Source organism: Ammospiza caudacuta, chromosome 11, assembly GCF_027887145.1.
Source record: "Ammospiza caudacuta isolate bAmmCau1 chromosome 11, bAmmCau1.pri, whole genome shotgun sequence".
Taxonomy (NCBI): Eukaryota; Metazoa; Chordata; class Aves; order Passeriformes; family Passerellidae; genus Ammospiza; species Ammospiza caudacuta.
In genome coordinates, this window is record NC_080603.1 from 8,947,616 (window position 1) to 8,973,812 (window position 26,197).

At 45.7% G+C, this 26,197-nt stretch overlaps 1 protein-coding gene across 1 annotated transcript in view; it reads left to right on the forward strand.

Annotated features, from left to right (window-relative positions):
• The window catches only part of INPP5D (inositol polyphosphate-5-phosphatase D), a 44,807-nt gene that overhangs the window by 17,253 nt on the left and 1,357 nt on the right, over nt 1-26,197 (forward strand). Inside the window, exons 2-26 of the mRNA XM_058812015.1 lie at nt 2,636-2,786; nt 4,872-5,043; nt 5,463-5,603; nt 8,303-8,390; nt 9,101-9,181; nt 9,358-9,429; nt 9,701-9,824; nt 10,828-10,934; nt 11,453-11,555; nt 12,540-12,736; nt 13,465-13,582; nt 14,049-14,145; nt 15,201-15,339; nt 16,003-16,111; nt 16,267-16,355; nt 16,586-16,667; nt 17,828-17,917; nt 18,080-18,193; nt 19,324-19,406; nt 20,406-20,493; nt 21,214-21,363; nt 22,126-22,219; nt 22,453-22,560; nt 23,080-23,349; nt 25,325-25,895. Coding sequence (XP_058667998.1) covers nt 2,636-2,786; nt 4,872-5,043; nt 5,463-5,603; nt 8,303-8,390; nt 9,101-9,181; nt 9,358-9,429; nt 9,701-9,824; nt 10,828-10,934; nt 11,453-11,555; nt 12,540-12,736; nt 13,465-13,582; nt 14,049-14,145; nt 15,201-15,339; nt 16,003-16,111; nt 16,267-16,355; nt 16,586-16,667; nt 17,828-17,917; nt 18,080-18,193; nt 19,324-19,406; nt 20,406-20,493; nt 21,214-21,363; nt 22,126-22,219; nt 22,453-22,560; nt 23,080-23,349; nt 25,325-25,895 — 3,438 coding nt within the window. The remainder of the gene's footprint in view (nt 1-2,635; nt 2,787-4,871; nt 5,044-5,462; nt 5,604-8,302; nt 8,391-9,100; nt 9,182-9,357; nt 9,430-9,700; nt 9,825-10,827; nt 10,935-11,452; nt 11,556-12,539; nt 12,737-13,464; nt 13,583-14,048; nt 14,146-15,200; nt 15,340-16,002; nt 16,112-16,266; nt 16,356-16,585; nt 16,668-17,827; nt 17,918-18,079; nt 18,194-19,323; nt 19,407-20,405; nt 20,494-21,213; nt 21,364-22,125; nt 22,220-22,452; nt 22,561-23,079; nt 23,350-25,324; nt 25,896-26,197) is intronic.

Here is a 26,197-nt window from a genome sequence, read left to right on the forward strand (position 1 = left end):
GGAGGAGCTTGGAAAGAGGAGGAGTGGAGTAGGCTGCAGTGATTCCAGAGATGAGAGAGCACTGACAGCAAAGCTTTTCTCCTACATGGATGCTCATGGCAAACCCTGACTCTGTTTTCCCTTGTTGTGTTTTAAGGTCTCTGTGTGTGCTCTGATGGGGCTGATGCCTTTTCCCAGGTGCCCTTTGGAGTAGCTTAGGGCAAAGCAAGCCACCCCAAGCCTTGTTCTTCATGAGCTCAAGCCCATCTGTGGGGGCTGCAGGTGGGCAGAAGGCAGCCCAGGCAGGGTAATCCAGAGAGTGAAGTGTGGGTAACACTGCCATGGGCTGGTCATCAGCTGCCAGTGGCTGAGTGTGCTGCCACCCTGCCACCAGAGCTGCTAACAGTGCCCTCTGGGCTGCTGGGGGGTGCTGGACAATGCATAATCACAAAAATGAGGATTTCGGAGAAGAAGGTACTGCTTGGAAGATGAACAGAGAAGCATGGAAGTCTGATTGAACTATTCCAGGTCAGTTCCAGTGCAGTACTGTGACTTCAGGATCCTTTCATACAACAGATTAGAGCTGTTTTTTCTTGATGGTTTTCCCTGATTCCCAACCTTCACACTTGGCACCAAGAAGCAGAAGAGTCTGGGAGTACCAGACACTATTTGCATTAATTGGTGTAAATGAGAAGTCTTTCTGAATGTGCAGAGTCTGTGCTGCTCTAGAAGAGCAGGATTTGGCCTATACTGGGTAGGATCATGAGACGTTTTAACCAATGATTTGTTTCAACATCTCTGGCCTCACAAAAATATAATCCAGTGTTTGCCCAAGCATTGCCTTCATGCTGAACATATTTTCCAGTGTATAAGAATAATAAATCTTGTTAAATGCAGAAGCAGTTATGTGAAAGACAGAAAAGGAGGTTTACAGGCAGAGCTCTCAAAAACATCACCCATGTCTGTTGTGAAAATGTGCCTTGCTGAGCCTCTAAAGACATTCAGGTGTAGCTAAAAATGAAAGGTATTTTTAATGGCAGGCCTGAGGGCAGGGATGCCTTCAAATGCAGTTCACTATTGAAAGCACTGTCCCAATTTCTGGCCTGAGATTTTATTCTTTAGGAAAAGTTAAAAAAAAATCTTGTTGGTGCTAGAACTCACTGAAGACATTTTCCTGTGTTCTGCTGTGGTTTTTGCTCACATCTTGCCTGTTTAATTTCTTGGATTTTCTACATATGCCTTTCAAACAAAAAAGTTCACAGAGAATAAGAAACTGAGCAAAGACGAATGGCAAGTAAATAAGCTTGTTCAAACATGTATTGAAACTTTGTATGTGTTGCTTTTTACCAGCAATCATTGCAATCCCAAAATAAATTTGAGTACCCTGCCTGTTAGTCAGAGGCAGAATGTCTGTGTAACACGTTATGTCAAATTGGAGTCACAGCTTTAATTCCTTACTAATTAACCATGTTTCCTATGCAAAATCTAGTTTTATGCATGCAAAACAGTGCCAGCCAAGCCTGCCATTGGGGTGATCAGGTCTTCCTTCAGATTGCCCAGTTGTGAGCAGTTCCCAGTGTTGATCTTTTAAGTCAAGAACAACAGCCCTGTGGGGATGGAAAAAAACTGCTCTCTACCATTCTGCCCCCACTTCTTGATCTTTTATGGCAGATTTAGACAGTGTTTGGTTTCTGTGGGAAAACCTTTTGTACAGAAGGAGCACCCTGCCAGGATGAGGGTGCCCCAAGGAGAGGGATCAGAGCTCTGGCTGTGTGTTGCTGTAGCCCTGGGATTGGATGGCACTTCAGGGCAGTTTGGAAGGTGATGCAGGGTCCTTTCCCTTGGTCAGAAGGTCTGTACGAGCCATGAGAGACTGTGTCTGTCTTTAGTAGGGTCTGTGGTTGAAGAAGGGGGCAGAGCTGCAGGGATAGCAGCTGTTCCTGCTGGCAGAGTCACTATGCCAGTGTGGATATAATTATGCTGAAGCTTTGGCTCTGAACACCTCTAAAACCTTATTCCTCTGTCTGGCCTCTGTGGATAACCATTTGCTGAGATTAATGGCCAGGGTGTGCTTGAGACAGGTTTGGTCACAGAATTCAGCTGGCACACACAGTGTCATGCCATGTGTGTTTGCAGTCCTTGCCACTCTCTAAAGCTCCATCCCAGCATTTCTGTGTGGGTGGCACCTTGTTTCATTTGAACCCAGTTCTGAGCCTTTGAATCCTGGAAGGGATTCTAATGTCTGGATTTAGCCATGTTTACCTTGCAATTTCACAGAAAAATCTTCCTGGATGCCAGAAAATATAACACAGCCTAGGGGCTTTGAGCTCAGTAAAGGAGAGAATACAAAGATTAATCCAGGAGAATTATTTGGTTTTAAAATCTTCCTTTGCTGTGGACCCAATCACCCTGAACCCAGTGAGAGAGCTCTTCTATTTAGCTTCAGTGAGTCTTTGAGGTTGGTGTCTGTGCTGACTCTGGCTGGAATGTGTTATGTGTTTGTTCTGCATAGAGCTTGTGGTCAGATGGGCAGTTCTCTTCTGGGCAGCAGCAGTGGCGTTTTCCTCTCTCTATGGCTTTGTTTTTCCTTCTGCAAGGGGCAGTGTTTGTGTGGTAGGAAATCCCATGCCATGACTGCCTCTGTGTTTTGTTTCAGGCATCAGAAGGTGTTCCTGTGAAGTATTTTCAGAACCTGGAGGAACTGATAGATTATTACAAGAAGGAGAACATGGGCCTGGTATGGCACCTCAAATATCCAGTGCCACGGGAAGAGGAGGAGGCTGCTGATGAACTGGAGGAGGACACTGGTAAGAAACCCATGATGTGACTTGGTGATGCAGACCCTTGACTCATACCTCTTGACTGGAGATAAGCAGTGCAGGCAGGAGATCAGAACATGTTGTGCCATAAAATAGTGCAGAGCATAGAGAGGCCTGAGCTGGCAAGGCCCTGTGGCAGTGAACCCTCATGTCTCCTGTGGTGCAGCACCTGGAGCATCAGTTTAGCTCACCTGAGAGAATACACTGAGACCCTCTGTGGAAGTCTACTGCATCTGGTGTGGGGGTGGTTAATCTGATGTCCTTATCTGGACTCCAACTGTTTATGTCCAGCCATCTCCCAAACCTCTGTACCCTCTCCTTGTCCTACATCTTTAGGGCCTCTCTCAAAACAGAGATGCTCCCCTGGGGCTTGAAGCACATTTCTCTGCTGTGCCATGCTCCTGCAGCTGCTAAGGGGTATCTGAAACCACTCAGCTGCTCTGCTCTAGGGGACATTTTCAACAGTCCAAAGCAGAAGGCAGGGCTCTGGCAGTGGCAGACAGTCTAACTCCATGTACAGAGGCAGGTGTATGATGAAGAGGTGTGATTGGCATCATCCCAACTATTTTATATCAAATACCACTGTGTGTTTCTGACACACACTGGTCGCAGATAATTCCTTGGATTTTTCCTGGATCACCCTTTGGATATGTCATAGTTCTCCTACAGGAAGGTCATGTCCACAGAGCCATCCTTCCTGTCCTGTGTGATGTCTGTCTGGAAATGATAAGCACTGCAATCAAACTTGTCTGAAAGACACAATCCCTGGGACAGGCAGACAGGCCCTGTGAACTAGGGCAGACTGATGTGCCTGTGCAACCCAGAGTCCGTGTAACCCTTTGATGGAATCCACTGTATATCTAACAGGAGCTAGAAGATTTTGGTTTGGCAATTTTCTGGAAAAAATAGAACAAAATTTTGCAAAGCTGCTCAGGAAAGAGATTCCTGGCTTTTGGCCAGTTGTACTGAGTCTCCAGCTCCCAGGGCTGGTGGAGGGAACTACAGCAAAAATAATACAGAGAGAGGCAAGCAGCAGGGAATGAAGTTCTATCCAAGACTAAAAGCCTTCAGATGAAAAGAGATTAGCACTGGGTCTGGGCTGCTCATGTACAGAATTTAGTTTTGTTAAGGCACTTTGTGCCATTATGGTGGAGCCATGTCAGGCCTACAGATGTCTGATCATCTTATATGTGAAACTGCAGAGGTAGAAGATGAGCACCCAGGAGATTAACCACCCATGGCTCAGTGCTGTGGTGGCTCTGAATCACAGCAGCAGCCCAGAAGCAGTGGGTCAGTCCTGGGGGTCTTTTTGTAATGCAAATTCCACCATTAGGAAATAACCAAACAAAACCTCACAACTCAACCAGCTACAATACAACATGTGTAACAAACTGTTGGAGCAATTGATATGGAAAGAAAGGTAACCATGGTTGGGATCAGTGGAGATGAACCTAATCTTCTCCCAGGAGAGGGAGATATAATGAGCGGCAGGAAAATCCTTTTTCCTTCCAACTCAATGTCCACAATACAAGGCAGGATATTCAGCCCCTATGCACTGGGTCATGGGATCTATTTCCTCCATCTCTGCTTACTTTTGCCATTAACTTCTTTCCATTAGCAGTTTCTGGTACTACTTCCATCATGTCCCTCCATCCATTCTGCCTCAATAGCAGATCCCCATAATAATGGGAGTGACATGGGTTAGCCATGTTCTCTAAGCATTATATTCAACTTAACAAATTAACCTTCACAGCTGCTGTGCAGATGGGAGAGTCAGAACTGGCTGGGGTTCACTGCAGGCAAGGACAGAGGCAGAGGCATGTGCTGTCTGCACTGAGGTTCAAGCCTGACACTTCATCCCGCTGCTCTCACACCCCTGCCATCCCTGGAAACACAGCTGGGCCTGTGCTGAGCCCTGAGCTTCCCAGCTCTGACATCCCTCCACAGACCTGTCAGAAGAGATGGCTTCTGCAAAGACTGCCCCTGCAGGGTGGGCTCAGCTCTGCCCTGCCTGGGGTGAGGGACAAGAGGTCCAATTTAGAATGACTGTGCCTTTCCTTTCCTTCTTGCCAGACCTGGTACCCACACCTCCTGTCCTGCCCCCACGCAACATCCTCATGGCACTGCCGAGCAGTGAGACAAAGGAGGCCTCTTCTCTCCCCGAAAACCCACGGGTGGCAGACGTGAATAAACTGTCCCTTTCTGAGACACTACTCCAGCGACTGCAGTACCAGGACACAAGCAGGTAAGGAAGGGCGAGTGACAGGGCTGCTGAACCAGCCTTCAGCCCAGGTTTGTGCTTGCTGGGCCTCTGTCTTTGGAACAGCTGAGGATCTGTTTGATTCAACAAAATTACTCCTCATTTATACTATAATAAAGATAGTATATCAAATAAAGAACTGAATCAGATCAACAGTGCATTGACTGCTGTCAATGCAGTCCAGCTGTTGTTTAGAAAAAATACATTTCTGAATTATTAAAATCACACATACACTTTCTCCACTGAGGTATAGTTTTCTAATATAAAGGATGAGTAATATCTGAGAGAAATTGATTTATTAGCCATGTGGCTAAACAGTGGGAATTTGAGAAAAATAAGAAAGCTGTTTGATATTTGGGAGTAGAGAGAAGAGCTGGTTTTTGACCTGTCTGTTTACTTCACAGTGTCTCTGACGAGCATCTGAAACTCATCCAGGATTACCTGCGAGTTCACATCATCAGTGACTTTGAGATGGTGCAGACTGGCTCAAGCAATCTTCCTCAACTGAAGAAATTACTTACAGCTCTTTGCAAAGGACTCTTCAGGTAACTAGAAGCTGGTTTTCAGAGTGTAATGCAATAACACTGTAGTCTAACAAAGGCTCCACATGCAAGCATTCAGAACCCTCATTTCTGGCATAGGAAATTGCCTTGCCCTCAAAACCAGTATATTTAGATGTTGTGACCTGTGATTCTGGTCCAAAGATATGAAATCTACATAGAAGAGACAGCTCTGACAATCAAGTTTTCTTCTAGGTGGTTTCAGACAGCAGAATATTGTATTTTATGCCTTGTTTAGAAAGAAACGAAACAAAAAATGCACTAACCGATTAACTGCATAATTTGGTAATGCATAAATGACACCCACAGGATTGTCAAGCACAAGCCATTTATGGAAACAAGCACAAATTAGTGTATAACTAGATTTTAAACACTGATTTTCCTTCCCACTAATGCACTGTGAACTTGGAGTGATTCCACTGATGTTGGTGAAGGCCAGCTGAAATGAAAAAATGAAAAAGCCTAGACTCTTGACTCTACAAATTTTACTTTTCCTGTTTTTAGACCTTCCATGTCACAAATAGAAAAACTCTGACAGGGTGCTAGAACATTGCAGACCTCCTTCCTTCTCTGGTGAAAGGATGTTGTTTCCCCCTTGCTGATTGTAAGCAAAGACACCAGCCCAAACTTGTGCAGAGCTTTTGGAGCACTCAGTAGCAGAGGGCTCTTATCTCCACACTTCTCTGCCTGGCTTGCCATACCCTTCTCTCTGGTGTATGCAGAGGTGAGGCTGGTTGTGCTGCTGGCCTGATCCTGTTCTCCTAGAAGCCAGCTGCCCACCGACAAGCCCCTGTGAGGACTGAGGACAGATTGTTCCAAGAGCTGCCCTTCTGCACCCTGCCTGAGTGTTTTGCTTCTCTACATGCAAGGGAGGAGAGACCCAGGTGGCCAGATAAGAATAAACCTGAACAGTGGAAGTTCAAATCAAATGAAATCACAAGTGAGAGTCTTGTGTTACTAAAATACCTCTGGTGCTGCTGTTGTAATCATGTTTGGTTTCTCCCATCTCCAACTTCTTATTCTACTTAAGTTTATCTGGGTTTCACAACCCTATTCCTCATAAATGCATGTGGGGAAATGAAAGAAAGGAGATGCAGTAAGGCTATAATTCCCTCAACTGCCAGGACATCTTTAACATTTCCAGATTTTCTGTAGTATTTCCGGTGACTTTCCATTGCATGTGGACAGGCTTCTGACACTTCAATGAAGATCACTAAAGGTATTTATACTGTCAAGAGAAGAAAACAAAAGAAGTTACAGATGTAATTATAACCACCTTGTGGTTTTAGTGGGCTTGAACGCCCGCAGGAGCTGTTCCTTCTCCTCCTCACACAGAGCCTACATGTTGCACTGTGAAGAGAGGGCAGTTTTGCAGTGGGAAATCACTCCTGAGTTTCTTCAAACAGGTGCTGCTGTGTTTTCAAGAGATGGCCTGCACATCACAGTAAATATTCTTTCACTCTTCTTTGTCCCAGTGTTCCTGCAACTGCTTGCAGCCTCCTGGGGTCTGACTCCATGGCTGCAGAAATCAATGGGACTCTTGGGTTTGGGGCCAGAACTGTTTGCAGTGACACAGGCCCCAGGTGATCCAGAGCTAAATAGTGGCATTGGAGGACTAAAATTAGCAGAACCAGATTCCTACATGTGCCTTGTACTCCTGTGTGTCCCACAGCAAGTCTTTTAGACTGAAATGTCAAACATGAATGTTTAATTTAGGCAATTAGTCATCCTTGGTTCAGCATCTAGAGAAATATCTTCAGGCAGGCATGCTTTTGCTTTGGAGCACTTTCCCTAACAAAGATGTAATAAGATCCAGTCCATTCAGACTTAGGAAAGTGAGGGAAATCATTAATATCCACAGTTGACTAGACACAGTGTAAGCATCCTAGTGCTGCTCATCACCATCACCTTTCTTTTGACCTGTGCTCCCTGGCTGCTCTTGCTGTAGTAAGTCTTGTCATTATGAGCATGCAGCTTCTGTGCCAAATTCACACAAGCAGAGTTTCAACAAATGAGCATCCTGTAGAATCTCATTGGGAAGCACTGGAGGAATGTCATTGTTACCTGTAAATGATTCTGCTCAGGAGATCAAGCACCTCTTCCACCCCCTTGCTGGGCCTGGCCTCTCTTTGTCATGTGAGATGAAATCTGTGAATTAGTTTCCTCTTCATATGGAGTCCCCAGCACTGTCCTCAGCAGCTGCACAGGCCCTGTAAGAACTGAGCTGCTCCCACAGCTGCAGCATTCAGAGGCACCAGACTGTGCTGGGCTCTGAGGCATTTGAGTGCACTTGGATCTATGAGCTGGCATTGTTGGGTTGATGCTGCTTGTACACCAGATCTTCAGGTTTTGCCCAGACTGGGATACCCTTCTGGGGAGATTTAGGAAGTTAGAACCTCCAAAGCAAAACCCAAGGAGCAGCCAGAATGTCCATGTTCCAGCTTTGCAAGGCAAAATCAGCTGTGTGGCTCACACTGCCCTCTTGACCATGTCACCAAGCACTGGGATTTGCTCCTGTCACACATCCCACAGCTCAGGGGGCACATAGCGAGGGCAGGCCCAGTGTGGGCGTGTGCCCAGTGTGAATGTGTGCCTGTCATCTTGTCTGTGTGGCATTATCTGAGTATGAACAGAGCCAGGGAGCCAGCCACAGCCTCAGGCCTGTGCTGTGTCTGTGTTCCCAGTGAGGCCTCGAGGACTCTCCCATCTCTGGAGTCCATCCAGAAGGTGTTTGAGCAGCAGCTGCATCCTGGTGCCCACCAGCGCTCCCAGGTAAGGGGGCTGGGAGGTGGGAAGAGCAGGACAGGTGTGTGGGTGGCTGTCAGGGGGGCAGGATGGCTCTGGTGTGCAGCCATGGCCAGTGGGGTACAGCTGGGCACACGCCACTTCTGTTCTCTTTAGCCTCATTCTGCTGCAGTGCAGAGGGCACACAGTGAGTTCTGTCTCACAGTGACACTTATCCCATAGCCCTCTCCACCTGCTCCCCCTTCCTGTCCTAGAGGAAAGTGCCACCAACTGCCTGAGGACTCCCACCTCCCCATCCTCCCTCAGAATGTGGGCTGGCACTGCACACTTCTTTTTCCATAAAGCTCACTCCAGGATGTTTCACTGCCACATCCTTCCTTTTCCCAAGCCCACGTAAGTCCCCATGAGTTTCCTCTCCCTGACAGAAACCCAAAAGTCCAGGACTTCTGTAAGCCGAGCCCCAGGCCTGGTGATGTGAGCTTGCCCCCAGCAGCAAGCTGACTCCCATGCATGGCCAGCTGCCTTGACCCTATGGAACAGGTTTGCAGATTTGTCCTTCTAGCCTCCCACACTTCTGCAAGTTCCATGTTTTGTGATGCCTGCTGTAGATCAGAGTGGCAAAGGTACAAGTGCTGCTCCTTGGTCTGTGTGAGGTGTTCCTGGGCTCTGCACTCCAGGCTGTGCTCTGGTAATCACCCATCTCCCTCTCTCTTTTTGTTCCTGTGCTGCGGTTTCAGATGCTTGGTGAAGCAAGTCCAGTCAATATTGTATTGAAACTCAACCAGCTGATTTCTTTGCTGTCATCTATTGAAGAAAAGGTAGAGTTTTCAAGCTATTTTATATCATCTTCTTGTCCTTCTTTGCCTCTAGTTTGTTTCTTGTTCATCATCAGTGCAGTGGTCTGCCACAGTAAGATTTCTTTGTTCTGATTTTATTACTCTCAGTGTAGTGCAGAATCACCAAATGCAATAAATTACACACAATTATTTTACAGGTGAAAACACTGTTGATTGAAGGTCCTGATTCAACACACCGGCGCTCCCTTATCCCCCCTGTCACTTTTGAGGTAAATTTACTCCTTTAACAATGCTGATCATAAGGTGGAAGGACAGTAATGCAGATTTATGTCAGTATCTCAGCTCCTGGGAAGTTTGCTGTGCTGCCACAGAGATAACAGCTATTCCTGGGTGCTGTTTGGCACCGTGAAAATGCCTGAGATGTCTGGTGAGACTGGCATAATGATATGTGTCCAGGAATGGAGGGAAGAGCTACATTTGTAATACATGTGACTGAAGTGTAGAAGGTCCCTCATGGAAAACCTCTCTGTATTCCACTAGGTGAAAACTGACTCCCTAGGAATTTTCTCAAAAATGCAACTCAAAGTGGATGTGGAAATGGGAAAACTGATTATCAAGAGATCTAAGGATGGTCCAGAAGACAAATTTTATACCCACAAGAAAAGTAAGATGTCAGCTTAATGTCACAAATTCTGAGCTAGGCTCGGGGAATTCTGCTAGGTCCTGGGTGATGCATGAGCACCAGTCAGCAAGACACAGGTATCTCTGTACTGGGATAACCAGCTTTCATAGATTGTTTTAGACTCAATCTCCTGGTCTAAATGAAGACACTGGAATCAGCACTGCAAGGGAGCAGGTTTTGGTAGAAGATTCCCCATAGAGCTGGTTGCAATAGAACCATTTTTTGTTCTGAAAAACAATGCCACTTGAAAAAAACAACCCAGCATTCTGCAGGAACATGCTGACTTCTGTGATGATTTTTTGATGGTAAAAAGCCAGACATTCAGTTTCAGTAACATTTTTCCCTTGATTTTTTTGTACGTAGATTGGTATCTCTCATCACGAGCAACACCAGTTTGGTCTGTGATTGCCTGATTCAAACAACTTCCTTTTTTTCTGTTTTCTTTCTGAACAGGCAGCTCACTGAAGTTCAGACAAAGAGATTTGTGAGAGAGTAGATTATACCCTTGGGCTCTTTCCTGCTAGAAAATCAACCTGTTGCTGGCAGTAATTGAAACGATGAGCTTTCATGCATGGCTTTCTCCACCTGGTGTTCATAATAATTAGCTGCTATTTTAGATGGGAGCAATCACCTTTACCACCAAATGAAGTTTTACATCCTCTTTCACAGATGGGGAAGGAACACATGTAGGCTGGCTCAGGATACAGGGGGATTGCCTGCACAAAGTTAAGGCTTTATTTCACACTGCCAGGCTTGGGATGGAAAAGAGCTCCGAGCAGAAGAGTTTTGAGGGTACTCTTCACTTGGAGTCCAAACCTGTTTCAATTGAGAACAGGGTTAAGCAACTTTAAAATGCAGGTCTGCAAGGCAAACTGCACAGACAGAAAAGACCATGGCAATCCCAATCCTTTGAGCAGAGTTCTGTTCATTTTAGTGGGACCCTTATTTCAGTGACTGCAGCTCGTGACACTCAACCTGTGTTCAGTCTTGCAGCTCATCAAGTCCCAGAAGGTTCCAAACAAGCTGGTTATTGTTCTGGAAACAGAAAAAGAAAAAACACAGCGGAAGGAATATATTTTTTCTGATTCCAAGGTATGTACATGGTGTTTCTTTCCTGCCAGTCTGGAGCAGGTAGCTGGGTGGGAATGGAATATGGAGCATTCCTTGGTAGAAAGTGGAACTGTTGAAGGACAGTAGTTGCCTTTGTAAAAAATAAATTTCTTCTTTGTTCTGGAAACATCCAGAAAATGAGCAAGTATACTGTCTTATAAAGGGTCTCAGACACCTAAGTGCTGTGACTGAGGCAGAAGGACAGAGCAAGCAATGGGGAGAAGCAAGAAGTCAAGATGGCCACTGTGAAAATGTTCTTATAGACAAAGAGGGAGGAAAAGATTTTTTTCTGACCAGTTCAGCATTTGTTATAGCAGTGCTCAAGCTAAATGCCTAAAAAAGCCCCACAGGAAAGGCAGTCTCTTGGAAGGTTTCAGGATAGTGCAGAGCTCATCTGCCCTTCAAGTGTGCTGGGAATTTCCTGGTTCAGCAGGTTTTTCAAGAGGTCATGTCAGAGGAGTTAAGTATCTCATTAATTTTCTCTGCTCTTCCCTGTCTAGAAGAGAGAAGGGTTCTGCCAGCTTTTGCAGCAGATGAAGAATAAGCATTCGGAACAACCAGAGCCTGATATGATCACCATCTTCATTGGCACCTGGAATATGGGTATGGGCACTCCTTCAGACACTGCCTAAAGGTGTGCTCAGCTGGGCACTATGAGCTCCAGACTCTCTGTGTTGGGTTCTGAAGGATTGCTCAAGTGACAGGGAATTGTGGCTGGCACAAAGCTGGTGCAGAAGTGCACAGCATTGCCCACCTTGCAGAAAGGACAGGAGCAATTGGGAGTGGGGCTGAGCCTCATCCCCAGTGGGCACAGCTGTGAGCAGCAGGTGAGCAGCACTGACAGCAATGAGCCAGGGAGTGCCCAGGGGCACTGACCAACCACCAAAGGGAACAGAGGGCACACAGGGGCAGGGCATCAACAGGAGGGGATAAAAGGTTGGGCTAAAGAGCAAGGAGGGCAGATGCTTGCAGCCTTCTGAAGTGATGTGGTGTTAGTCTGTAAGGGTTGAAGATTTCTGAAATTGTATGGTGATACTCTGTGTAACATGGCTGTCTCAACTGCCACATATGCTGTGACCTATGCTGTGACAAAGCTGCACATCAGCTGCTGTCATTTGACAAGGCACAGTTCATGTCCAGCGTGGGAAGACAGCTGAGTGTCTGTGGTACAGAGAAGGGGACAAGGTGTGGTTGAGGACAGTGGAATATAGGGGTTTTTTTTCTCCCTTTTGGGACAGAAGCCTGATTCAGCTGCTGTGAGCTGAGCTGTCTGTGTTTGAGCATCCTTAAGGAATAAGGTCAAGGCAGTGGTAGGCCAGGAGGAGTATAGCTCCCTGCCTTTACTCCTGGCTAGCCTAGGCCTTGGAAAACTGATCAACAAGACGAAGGTGGTGAAAGCAGAATCACTTCTTTCTCAGTGCCTCAGGTGGGGGTAACATCATTGTCATCTTAGAATAGGGTTCCCTGGCTGATACAAAAGTGATATGAGATATGAAGCCTGTAATTTCTGTCCCTGTGTGTTATCTTCATCCTGATTTTGACAGGACGTGCTCTGACTTCCTTTGGTGTTTAATGTTTTAATAAAAGGTGCAGCCCCAGCCCCAAAGAAGATCACCTCCTGGTTCCTCTCCAAGGGGCAGGGGAGGACCCGTGATGACACTGCTGACTACATCCCTCATGACATCTATGTGATTGGCACCCAGGAGGATCCCCAGGGGGAGAAGGAATGGCTGGAGACCCTAAGGCAATCTCTGCAGGAAATCACCAGTATCAGCTTCAAAGTGGTGAGTGGTTATTCCAGCTATTGCATGGAACTCAGGAGATGAGAGTGTACATGTTGTACAAATAAAAGAGGTGGGAATAAGTGGGATTTTGCCTGTACTTCCTCCCTAGTTCTCCCTTTATTTTCATTGCATTGGGTGAAGGAGAATGCACTGAATATGTCTGTGGGCTCCACAAGATGCCCCCCTGGGTGGACCTGTTGCTATGGACAGTGACCTCCCCACGGCCAAAACAGGGACCCTGCCAGCCTATGAGCAAGGGGAGATTGTTGAGCACTCAGGTCAAAAAGCAGGAGATTTTTAAACTTTCTGAGCCAATTGTAGCCTAGATCTCATCCTAGACTATTGCACTTTCAAAGTAGGATGTATCAGTACACAGGCAGAGAAGAAAAACTTTTTCATAAAAGAAACTTGAACCTTAATAAGACTAGCTTTGGACATTCCTGGGTTTCAGTGATGTCAAGAAACAAATCTAAGCATATCTGGAAAGCTAACTCTCACTGTGATTGGGAAACTATTTTGTGCAAGTAAGATAATCCAAAGATTAACTAGAAAAAAGGATGAGAAAATAGCAAGGTTTCAGCATTGATTAAAATGACTGAAAACATATCCTGAGCACAGGAAGAAAATTTCTGTAGAAGTGCAATCAAAGGAGTCAGGAAGGCTGCAGCCACAGTGCAGCTTGGCAAGTATTTGCAGAAATATAACCTCTACCCTTCCCATTCCTGCAGATAGCCATCCATACCCTCTGGAACATCAGGATCGTTGTCCTGGCCAAGCCAGAGCACGAGAACCGCATCAGCCACATCTGCACAGCTAACGTGAAGACGGGCATCGCAAACACGCTGGGTGAGGCACGGGCAGGGGACAGCTCAGCCCCCAGGGAACAGCTCTTCTGCTACAACACTCCTGGGGAAACATTTATGTGACACTCCTAAAGTTACATCCCACTAGCACTGGTTATATTTCACCCTGTAAGAGAGGAAATCTATTTGTGTGTATATTTAGCACACACACACACACATATATATGTATATATTTATATTCCCAGCAAACACTTTTGACTGGCTATTGGATTGCTCTTTCTTGGGTTTCACAAGGAAGTTGCACTTCTCTCCCGTCAACTAATTTTTTAGCACCCATAAAAATTTGCTCCCACAATCTGTGCTGTATGCACTAATTTTTTCTGTGTTAAGTGAATTTCTCTTCTCCATCCTCCACTTTACTTCACATGTGCTAGGTGCTTTATTATCTTTGCTAGACTCAGCCTGGAGGTGGATTAATTTTTTGTCATTTTTGGCTTCCCTTTTGCCAGGTAATAAAGGAGCAGTGGGGGTGTCATTCATGTTTAATGGAACCTCCTTTGGGTTTGTTAACAGCCATTTGACTTCAGGAAGTGAAAAGAAACACAGGTAAGATACATCGTCCCCTCTCAAAAATTTCACCCTGAGCCAGGGTGAAGTTCTCTGGGCCATGTTTGGAAGGAGGGCTCACCAGACAGGCACAAACATGTTTTCTTGACCATAAAAAATTGTTCAATGTCTCTTGGGAGGGCATTTAAACAAGGGACTTCTGCTATGTGACCATAGCACATGGGTGCAGGAGAAATGGATGGCCAAATTATTTCAGAGCCATCAAAGGTAAAAGCCTTACACAACACTTGCATGACCTGTCATGAAAACCCACTGCCGGAGGAAAACACTTCCATGATCTACAGTGTTTTGGAGAAATGTGGGAAGGCTTTTCCCATCCCAAAATAACGTGCTGAAGGGGACTGTCTTCCTTCTCACTGTAGGCAGTGCTGTGAGCCCTGGGACACAGCTGAGAAAGATCCCTCAGGATACCAGGAGGGAGATGTAGAACAGGAATATCCCCACGGTGACTAATTCTCTATACCCACCTGTGAAATAAGGGTTTGTGGATTAGGCAGGTTCTGGTCAGCACAGGACTGGAAGACAAAGATCCTGACACCACTGGGAAATCAATGTCCACACTGGGAGGAGCTGGAGCAGTTGGAAGGAGTGGTTTTGAAAGTGAAGAGGACGTGAAATGAAGAGTTTGGCCTTGTCATCCTTTCCCAGTCCAGGAAACAGATGGCGTGGGATTTCTGCACAGGGTCTTTCCTACTGATGAAGTTAACTTCTGTTGAAGGGTTCCTCAGGGCCTGGAAGAGCTGCCAAAATCTAGTTATGTGTTTGCTGCTGAAATCTGAAGGAAACAGTCTAATGCTGGGCTTTCTAGGACATGTAGCTCAGAAAAGCACAGCCCCAGAAGGCAGCAGAAGTGGCTTCAGGAGCACATTCCCTGGGTCTGCTGGGGTGGCAAGTTCTCAGCTTCTGATCTGCTCCTCTGTAGCTCTGAGTCGGAGCAGCTCCCCCCTGGTAAAGCTGCAGCCTCTGCCATCCCAGGCATTTGGAAATTACACAGCAGTTTAGGATGTCAGGCAGATGTTTTCTTGTCTTGACAGACGCAACCAGAACTACACGAACATCCTGCGCTTCCTGACCCTGGGAGATAAGAAACTGAGTCCATTTAACATCACTCATCGCTTTACTCATCTTTTCTGGCTGGGAGACCTGAACTACCGTGTGGAACAGCCCCCGACGGTGCGGGACGCTGCAGGAAGGCCTGCAGGGACAGCACGCTCTGTTGCTATAGGAGTGCTCTTCTTCCAATCTAGGGCAACATGACAAAAAGAGGGGAGTCAGAAGGAATCCCCAGGGTGTGAATGTGGCCCCAGTTGAAGGAGAGTAAGGAAATCCCCTTTGCCCTCTCTAAGGAGTAATGGACCCAGGAATGGCATCTGGCACAATTTGCTGCTTCAGGCAGCCTTGGTTCCCCAAACCTCCTGACTTTCATTCCCACTGTGAAATGCATCTGTCCCTGAATGGCTCAATACAGAGATTGCCTTTCTGCTCTGGTTGGTGAGCTTGGAATAGCTGAAAGAGGCCTTCAGGCAATCCCTCATAAATACTGGATAGGTTTCAGTATGTGGGAAAAAACACCAAGCTCGGTGTCGATGTGCATGTGGTTGTGAGTGTGTGTGTTCTTGTGTAGGGGATGTGTGGGCATTTCAATATCTGTTTTGATAGACAAATGTTCAGCCACACAAAAAAGGCTGGGGCTTTTCAGTGACGGGAAGGACAGGGAAGTGGCAGGGGCTTACAGCTCTGTGAAACAGTTCAGGAGCACTCACCAGTTAACGTGTGAAGGGAGTATTTATAAGAGGTTTTGCATCATCTGCAGCTCTGCTGTTTCCCTGTTGGCAGGAAGCAGAGAATATTATCCAGAAGATCAGGCAGCAGCAGTATCCGGAGCTGCTGGCTTTCGACCAGCTTCTCCTCGAGAGAAGAGACCAAAAGGTGTTCCTGCAGTTCGGTGAGATCCTCTACTGACTGGCAGGTTCCTCTGCTACATCCAGCAGCTTTCTCTGCCAGCCTCAGCATGGGGCAGGGTTTATAGGGCAGTGGCTCTCTTGCCCAGGTGGGAGTTCCCAATGGCCAAGCTGTAACCAAGTTCTTTCCCTGTTTTAGAGGAAGAGGAGATTACTTTTGCTCCAACCTACCGCTTTGAGAGAGGCACCCGGGAGAAGTATGTTTACACCAAGCAAAAAGCTACAGGGGTAGGTTAAAACTGATTTCCCTTTAGAGGTATGTGGCACAGTTGTGACAGCAACTCCTGCAGAAGAAAGGGACCTAAACTAATCTCTGTGTTTTCTGCCCTTGTGTTTTGAAAGGAGTCAATATAAACAGACTTGACACAAATATATGGTGCTGGGTGAATCAATTTCCTGTTCTTTTGTAAACTGGCCCTTTCCATTCTTCTTGACATTAGTTCTCCTTTGGTTTGCAGATGAAGTACAACTTGCCATCCTGGTGTGATCGAGTGCTCTGGAAATCCTACCCCATGGTGCACGTTGTGTGTCAGTCCTATGGTGGGTGGAGAACAGATTGTGGATAGCAAGGCAACCAGTCTGAAACGGAAATGATTCAGAACAGAGTCTGTAGGATCTCCCTGCACTGCCAGGCACTCAGCAAAAAGGGACCTGATGTTAAACGAGGCAGAGGGGAGCCAAAATCTCTCTGCCTGTAACCTTACAAGCTGGGAGTTCATTCTGTTATTCTTTTACACGCAGAACACCACCTGGACAGTTGCAGCTGTCCAACTTTAGACCATGCTGCAGGATTATTTTACATCAGTAATTTCTTGGCAGCAACCACCACATTTCCTGTGCAGTCACTACCAGGAACTCCTGACATTGAGTGCCAGCAGGACAGACCCTGTGTGCACAGTCCAGTCTGCAGAGACTGGAGCTGCAAACACATCTCTTGTATCAAATCATATTCCAGAAGAACTGTGTGGTACCAAGAGCCTGTTCCCTTTCCTGCTGAGAAGCATCACTGAAGTGCAGTTCAGGGAAGAGAAAAAGCCCACAAAACCTGTTTAATAAAAGACTCAAATACCAGTTCCTGAAATGTCATCAACTATACATAGGACTGCACAGCTGAATATGCTGTTCATGGTTTCCTATGCGTAGATTAGGAGCAGGGCTGTGAAAGTGTCTCAGGGCTGAAGCAGGCTGATCTGATCACAAAGCCCATGTTGCTGAGGTGTGGGGTTGAACTGGCCTCTCTGGAATGACTGGGTTTGCTGGAACTCTGTGTGTGTTTAGATCCAATCAGGCCTTGGTCACCCACAGTTACCTTTGGGCCAGGAGTTGCTTTGTAACACTGAAGCAGGACCAGTGTATTCTTGTGTGATTTCCTGCCATGTTAGAGCTATACTTAGCAGGGCATGTTGCAGAGGTAACCAGGAAGCCTGTAAGGGCTTTTTGTACTGGGGGAATCTAACACTGACAGTCATCTACAAAACAGTACAGTAAAATGGTGTCCCTTAACCAAACCAAATCTTTCTGTATCCTGACAGAAGAGTTACATTCATGTGTATTGATAGGAGTTAATGTAGAGAAACACTTTTGACTAGAAACAGTTACCAGAGAGACTGTTATATTTTCTGAAAAATTACTGAATAATACTTCTTTGGTAGTGATCTCCCTGGAGCAGGGCAGTAACTGTCTTCCCTTTCTCCTGGCAGGCTGCACCACTGACATCATGACAAGTGACCACAGTCCTGTGTTTGCCACCTTTGAAGTGGGAGTCACCTCACAGTTTGTTTCCAAGAACGGTCAGTCAGGTTGAGTGCATGAGTGCCATCTTCACTTTGGATACAGAACGCATTGCTTTGTATATGCTGAGAGAAAAAGCTGATTCTCCAAGAGTCCATTCAAAAATGCCCTCTCTTTATCTCCTACTGAAAGTGACATTATTTTCCCTTCCTCTTTCCTAGACTCCAAATACACAGATTCCCAAGGGGAGATAGAGTTCCTGCACTGCTATGCTACTCTGAAGACCAAGTCCCAGACCAAGTTCTACATTGAGTTTCATTCTAGCTGCTTAGAAAGTATGGGTTTGCCCATCTTTATTGTTTCTATCAAAGTTTTCTGCATGTTCGGATTAGTTCTCCTTCTTCTTGCTTTGATCTGAAAAAAAATAGCTATGTGGATCATTCGTTACAATGCAGAAAAAGGGGTGTCCTAAAGATTTGCTGTAGTTTGCAAGACATTCCATCCTATCAGCAATGCAGTCCAAACCCCATAGCCAAGGTAGCTGTAATCCATGCTTAGACATGTAGCTTTCCAACAGTTTTTCCACCTTGTTTGTCAGTCTGATAATTCCTTTCTTGATGGGAAACATATATATCTTGCTTGTCACACAGAAAATGCTTACATAGTAAAGACAGGTTTGATTAAATTTCTAATTGTGCCTGCTACAAATGATCAGGTAATTTCAAAATGAAGCATCTGCATTACCTAGCAAAAAATAATTTTAAATAATTGAATTATCCTGGTTTAACAAAAAATAAGTCAGAGGATCAACTGAAAGGGAAATGAATGCTAGTGATGTGACTTTGTAAGTGGGACTGTGTACCCTGCAGCACCACAGATTTCACTGCCTGTGCCCATGCTGTGGGGCTGAGTCTCAGCTGTTTATGTAACACAAGCCTACGTGCCCTTGCTGTGGGTTTTTTAAAGCAATCTCCCATCACAGAACTGCTCTTGTTAAGTGGGACAGCAAGCCTTTGGTGGATGCTTCATCACATTATCGCATGTCAGAGCGCTGTGTCAAAGACAGTTCCATAAAAGATTATTTTTTGGCTGTATCAAAATTTGCATAAATTTCTATGGAAACAGTGTATTACAAATCTTAAATTAGAATTTCAAAAGTATGCTATCTTGAGTGGCGTAGGAAGAGCTGTCATGTTCTTATCCTCCAGTCCATGTATGCACTGATCTCCTCAGTGCCAAGTTTAACTGCAAAATGAAACCATTTAATAATGCTCTAGCAAAACCATTTGCAAATTTACTGTGTAAAAATTAATCCAAAGCTCAGACTTTAAGCTTCTTAATACTTTTAAAATTTGCGTCCAAGTAGGAAAATACTTGTAGGCTTTTTGGAGACATAGTGAAGAGGATTTGTAGCCCAGTTCTTGCTGTCTCTCTCCTGGTAAACTCCTTTTTTGTCCCTTTGCAGGCTTTGTAAAGAGCCAGGAAGGAGAAAATGAGGATGGAAATGAAGGGGAGCTTGTGGTAAAGTTCGTCGAGGCACTTCCAAAGGTAAACTAGGACAATACCTCCATATTTGTATGGAAGAGAAGCTTCCACCTTCATCCCATAAGCAACCTGAGGTCTTTTACTTTCATAAATACTACCTTCAGGAACATTGTTGTGGTCTTGTTTACACTTAAAGGGACCGTAAGAATGCAGGATAGGCTTAGGATAAACAGAGAATGTTGTAAGCAGGAAAGGACTTTCATGTCAGTGTACTTACATGTCTATGAAGAATTTTGCTGATGTGATTATGCCATTCAGGACCATGACTTTTTTCTCATCCTTTTAGAGAACATTTTGCCAGTTTGAGCAGAACCATTTTTTTAGTTTTAAATGGAAAATAAAACATCTTAAAGAGTAACTCTGCCCTGGAGTTTGTTTGCCTGGTCGGCTAAAACTTGGTGTATTTTAGAAAAGTTGATTTCATATTTTTTTTACCTGTGTTAAAAAGAACATCAGTGTCCAGAAGTTGTATTCTGAGTGTCAGTGTCAGACACAAGTCCTGTCCTTGAGATCAGAGCTGTTCTTCATTTCTTGGCATGGTAGGAGTTGAAAGAACTACAGGAGCTCCTGGATTTGGAGCAAATGTGCATGTCAATACCCTTCTAAATAGCCCAGAAGTGCTGACTTGGAAAGAGTGCCTTACACTGAGAAACTGGGGAAAGGCTCTACAATAATACAGCCAGGCAGATTTTTGGGAACAGACTGTAATCACAGTCCAGATGCCTTCCTCCTCAGGCAGTTTCCAGTCCTGGACTACAGGAGAAAACTGCAGCTCATCTCATGAGTGTCAGATTTGCAGCATTCCATTTACTGTGCTGGGACTCAAAGAGTGCAGCCTTCTACCACAGATATCCAGATATTACCAGAGGCTGATCCTGGAGGTGACATGATACCCTCATGGGTTTATCCAGCAGGGTTTTCCTCATTTGGGACTGAGTCCCAGGGAGAAGTGTGCTCCTGTCAACCATGTGTTGTATTGACCACCTTAACTTGTCTTTGCAGCTGACTCCAATTATTTCAGACCCAGAATACCTACTGGATCAACATATCCTGATCAGCATTAAGTCGTCAGATAGTGATGAATCTTATGGTAAGTGTTAGCTCTAAAGTTCTGGATGAGTCAAAAGGTACTTAGATTCTTCCAACTACTGAAAGAGTGGGAGAGACCAGAAGTAACTTCTATATACTGAACATCTATGATTTAGAACTCAACTCAACAGAAATATACATTCACTGTGGGCAATATTTTGTGAAGTAATTGTGATTAAAGGAATATGATCTCAAAGCAACAACCTGTGTGAGCTTTACCAGCTCTGAAAGAACAGTGGTTTAAAAAGAAATTCTTTTACAGGAACTAAATCAGGACTCGGCATGTTTAAATGCATTTAATCAGAACATAGAAATCCTGTTTCACTTGCACTTACTTGAGGCATTTCTCCTGGCTACAGAAAAGTATTTAGCTGTGCTTGTGGCTCCCAGGTTGTCACCAGCCAGAGAATGAAGTCCTGTCTACAGAACACTCTTTGCCTAAATCCCATTAATAGCAATAGCAGACATAGGCTCATATTTTCCTTACCAGGAATGGAAGCTCACAACCCTGAGGTTACCCACAGGTAACTTCAGTGCCCAAATCATTCACACACACATGAAGTGAAATAAATGCCCTTAATTTCTCAGAAGATATTCTGCTCCTTAATGTGCTCCAAAGCAGTAATTAAATACCTGTCAGTGCATTGGTAGTAGATGACACAAAACATTTCAGTGCTTCCTTTCTCAGTCCCAGCCTCATTGTCTCCCTGTTGTCTTTTAGGGGAAGGCTGCATTGCCTTGCGAATAGAAGCAACAGAATCCTTAGCTCCTATCCATACTGTGCTCACACACCATGGAGAGAAAACGGGGATCTTCCAAGGTGAAATCAAGTTACAAACGTCACAAGGAAAACAGAGAGAGAAACTGTATGGTAAGGAACATCTTATCTCTGCAATGCTCACCTCAGAAGATTTCTGATAACTGTCAAGAAATTGAAAATTATCTCTGCAGTGCCTGTAGTCACAGAGAATGTTTTTGATGCTGAGTGCAAGGAGGTGTGAGTATGGTTAGGTCTCAGGAGCATACCTGTACTCTTTCAGGAAGACAGAACAATTGGATTCCATGGAGTTTTTCATCATTCAAGTAAATTCAGCAGACTGAGAGAGCCCCCTGTCTGTCACCTGCACTGGTTTTATTGAATGGGGATCCCTTACTTCCACTTGTGACATGGCACACTCCATGCCAAGCTCTCCTTGCTCCAGTCATCCTGGGGAACAAAGAGTATGTCAGGCTCTCAATGAGCAGTTTCTTAGCTAGAAGATCACAAACTTTGCTTTTTTCCCCTTACTTCTGTACTCATTCAGAGTACAGAAGCAGCCATTTACAATTATTCATGATATTTACAATTATCCTCCATAGTAAAATGACTGTATGTGGCTGTTTGGTGGGTCATGACCTTTGTATTTCAAGATACATTTCTTCCTCTGTCAACAAGACATGGCATGTATTAGTGAGTAGTTGAAGACATAACAGCAACAGCAGTTTAAAACTGTCCATCACTCTGATGGACAGTTTTAAACTAGACAAAAAGAGATGCCTTAATGGACAAAAAGAGATGCCTTAATGAACACAGGAACACAGAAAACTTGAGCAGACAGACTCTGGAGATATGTGTGCCCCTTCCTTCCTTCAGATTTTGTCAAGATTGAACGTGATGAAATCACTGGTCAGAAACCAAAGAACATCAGCAATTTAGAACCTAACAAAGACTGGGATCCAGCTAACAGGTAAAGGGCAAGTGGGTAAGTGAGTTCCAGGAAAATGGTTGGCACCATATATGCAAAGTTGGGCTTGCTGTGGGAGCAGCATCAACAGGTGTGCTGAGCACTGGGAAGCTGCTTTGTGGCTCTCTGGTCAGGACTGGTCAACGCTCCTGTGCCCAAAGCTTCAAAATCTGAGAATGCATTAGCCAGAGTGGGTCCCTGAACCCTCTTAAAAAAGGCCCTTCTATTTCCAACAGAAAGTCAAAATCTACTCATCTGATGGCCAGAGAGGCAGCAGCCATCGCTCGCTACTGGGGGAGTGCAGTCACTTCTCCAGACAGCCTGGGAAAGGAGGATATTTTACGGTAACCTTGCCACCTTACCTCTGACAGCTTGGGGTGGGGAGCTATGCTCAAACTGCCTGGCTTTTCCTTTCCAAGAGTCATAGCATGAGTCTGAGTAAGGCTGTCCTTTCACCTTTTTTCACTGGGGCTTTTCCTTGCAGGCAGCTGCTGGCTGGGCCCAGAAACCAATGACAGCCCCTATATGTGGCTGCAGAAGCTGAGTGCTCTCTGCAGCCTGGAAAGGGAAGCAGCTGCTACAGCGACAGGAACTATTTTGGGGGTGGGGGAGGTTGTCTTGACCCAGCTGCTTCCTCTCCAGTGACCAAAGGGAGTGAGGCACTAACAGGAGTCCCACTTTTTCTCTGATTCTGAAGCAACAGTGACCCAAAAAAAAAAAAAAAAGTTAAAAAAAAAAAAGGCAGATAGTATTGAATCTAAGCAGTCAGTGGGTACTAACTCCTTTGTAGCTGGCAGGGAGACAAAAAACTCCAAGCATATTTGTGCATGTGCCTCCTTAACAATATTTCTTCTCTTGAGCAGGTCCACCCCCACTGACATCAGCAACCCCAACTACCTGGGCATGGCTGCCTTCTCTCAGCAGCCCTCTGCAACCTGCCAGCTTAAGCAGACATCTTCATCAGAGCAGGCACCTTCCCTCTGGAACTATGAGCAGCAGTCCAAAGAGAACACCTCCCTAATGGGGCAGAGTCACTCATCCTCCACATCACCCTCCTTGTCACCGCTATCTCCAAAACCATCCCTCCAGCCTACAGCAAGCAGAAGCATTTCTAATTGGAGTCAAGAGTACCAGTGAGTGTTTGAGTTTTGCACTGAGGCTGGGCTCCTCTCCCCTGTCATTCTACACAGTCACTGTTTCATTATCTGTTTAGAGAGTTCAAGGTGCAGCATATTCTTTACATATTTTATCTCTAGAATGAGAAAGATAAGTGAAGGTCACAAGTACAGACATCGCATACTCAAAGAAAACTAGTGTAGCAGTTCCTCAGACTTTTGTGAAAAGAAAGCCAAAGATAATGAGTTAAACTTACAATTAAATGAAATCTTAGAATCATAGAATGGTTTAGATTGGAATGGACCTTAACGCTTATCTCATTCCACCCCCTGTCACAGGTAGGGACACCTTCCACTATCCCAGGGTGCTTCAAGCCCCGTGCAACCTGTCTTGGATGCTTCCAGGGATGGGGCAGCCACAGTTTCCCTATGCCAGGGCCTCAGCACCCTTCTTTCTAACATCTAACATAAATCTCTCCTCTTCTATTTTAAAAATACCCCCTTGTCCTGTCCCTATCTGCACTCACCCTCCTTTGTGTAAGTCCCCTTTAGGCACTGGAAGGCTGCAGTGAAGACTCCTTGGAGTCTTCTGCAAGACTCCTGAACAACCTGTTGTCTCAACCTGATATATACGTTTAATTGTCTACCAAAAGAAGGAAGGAGAAGTTTACAAAGTTGACTGTAATAACAAAGAAGAAAAGTGGGGAGTGTGGCAAAGATCCTTCCCCTGAATAGGAAGGGGAGGTCCTTCATGAGTTATATGTGAAATAACTTTCACTGAATTTCTACTGGCATGATACAAGTGTCCAGCTGCTGCAGAAGCTAGACTCCATGTACTGCCCCTATCACAAGCCTTGATGAAGAATTTCCATCTGGAAATTGAAAATATCCCATCCCTTCCCAGCTTAGTGAGGTGGCAAGGCTACTTCACCCTAGTGCATGTGTGCAATCTGTGTCCTTGTTACAGACCTCTTCACAGCCAAGAGACAGCTGCTCTCTGAGCTGGGGTGGAGCTCCCCTGGTAAATGGGACTTCCAGGGTGTGGCACTCTGGAAGTCCAAATTCACAGTAGTCAGAGCTGCCAGCACTGCTGGGGTCTGTTCTGTACCCAGCAGCGCTCCATCATGGCTGAGCTCTCTGCTCCAGCGTGCGCTGACTGCCAGAGATGAGCTTGAGACACGGAACACAACACAATTTGAAGACACCCAAAGAACATGTGCCACTCACCTCCATTCCACTCTGCTCAGTGATATTGTGGCTGATTTTTTAAGTACTTTGCAGGTGAAAACCTGGCCAAATCAGGTCGAGTGACCCAAACCCATAGGACTTGCTGTGTCCCATTGTACAGCTGTGCAGTCATTCCAGGCCGAACTGCAGCTCAAAGGGCTGTGCTGGGAATGCACATGGATTGTCTCACCCTACAGTGCTATTACTCTTACACTGTGCATTTGGGTGCATTAAGGAAATTTATCCCTTCCTTAGGAATACCATGCTGCATTGGTAGCAAGAGGAGATTGACCTAGTTGTAAAATGCCACAGTATGATGCGAGCTCTTATTTTAAGCCTCTAGACTACCATTTCCATCCTCTCTGAGAGATCTGAAGATTAATATTCAAATTCAAATTTGTTTGTGTCGTAGAGTCATCAAAGGACCTGGCACAGTTTGGCATGGTAGTTTATCTGAGTTTAAAAAGAAGCCAAACGTCACTTTGACAGGACTGCAACCTAGCAGGGAGTTTACACAATGCTATGCATATCTGCTCTCTGCTATCATGTTACTAATGATTAAACAAAGAAAAACTCACTTCTGTTCTCCCTGTTAAACACAGTTTTGTTCTCTCTCCCTGAGATTAATTGTTTTCCTCTTGCCCCTTCAGGCAGTCAGTTTAATTTGCTCACACTCATTTACTAATCATGTCCTCTCTAAGTCAGTCAGTGACTCGCTTGCCTGCTCTTCACAAGTCTCCTTTTCACCCTCTTTCCACGACTGTAGGCCGCCTGAAGTGGGGAAATCCACACCAGAGCCTGTGCTGCAGGAGGAGGGGCAGCAAAGGCCAGAGATGTTTGAGAACCCCCTGTATGGCTCCATGGGCTCCAAGGGCAAGGTGACCCCCAAGAAAGAGCAGGAATATCCCAAGGCCTTGCGGAAAGAGCAGCCGCCACTGCCTGAGCAGATCTGTCATCTCACAAAGCCACAGGAGCCTGAGTGCAGCAAGACCTCTGGCAAACAGCCATCCCCACCTTTCCTGGTGCCCACACAGCGATTCCGGTCCTACACTTCATCCTGCCAGTTGGAAGAAAAGAATATGGGGGAAAAGAGTCAAGGCAAACCAAAGATGACGACACCATTGGAAAACTCGGCACCGCTCAAAAAACTCGTGAAGCCATCAAGGCCTGAAGTCAGCATCCAGGGACAGCAGAACAAGCCACCCCTTCCCTCCAAGAGCCGGGCAGTGCTGGACATGCAGAACTCCAAGGGCCGCGATTACCGGGACAGTTCAGAGCTGCCGCACTCCGGGAAGCACCGGCTGGAGGAGGGCCCGGTCAGCAGGACAACGACACCGGTGCGTTACTGGGGGCATGAGTGGGGTGGGAGATGGCACTGCCACTGGAGTGCTATTGGCTCAGTCACTAACTCCTCACTCCATGGTTCCTATCCAAGCTCAGTGCTGTCCCACAAACCTACAGGGCTTGCAGAGCAAGGGGTGCCAGGGAATATCCTTTAGCAGTATTGCTGCAGAGGATGGCATGTTGTGAAACTATGGCCTTGGACTGTTTAAGCCTGGTGGTCCACAAGAGGAATGCAAAAAGTCAGTATGTTGCTATGTCTTGTTTTGGGCATACTGTGCTGTTCCTGAAAGTGGTT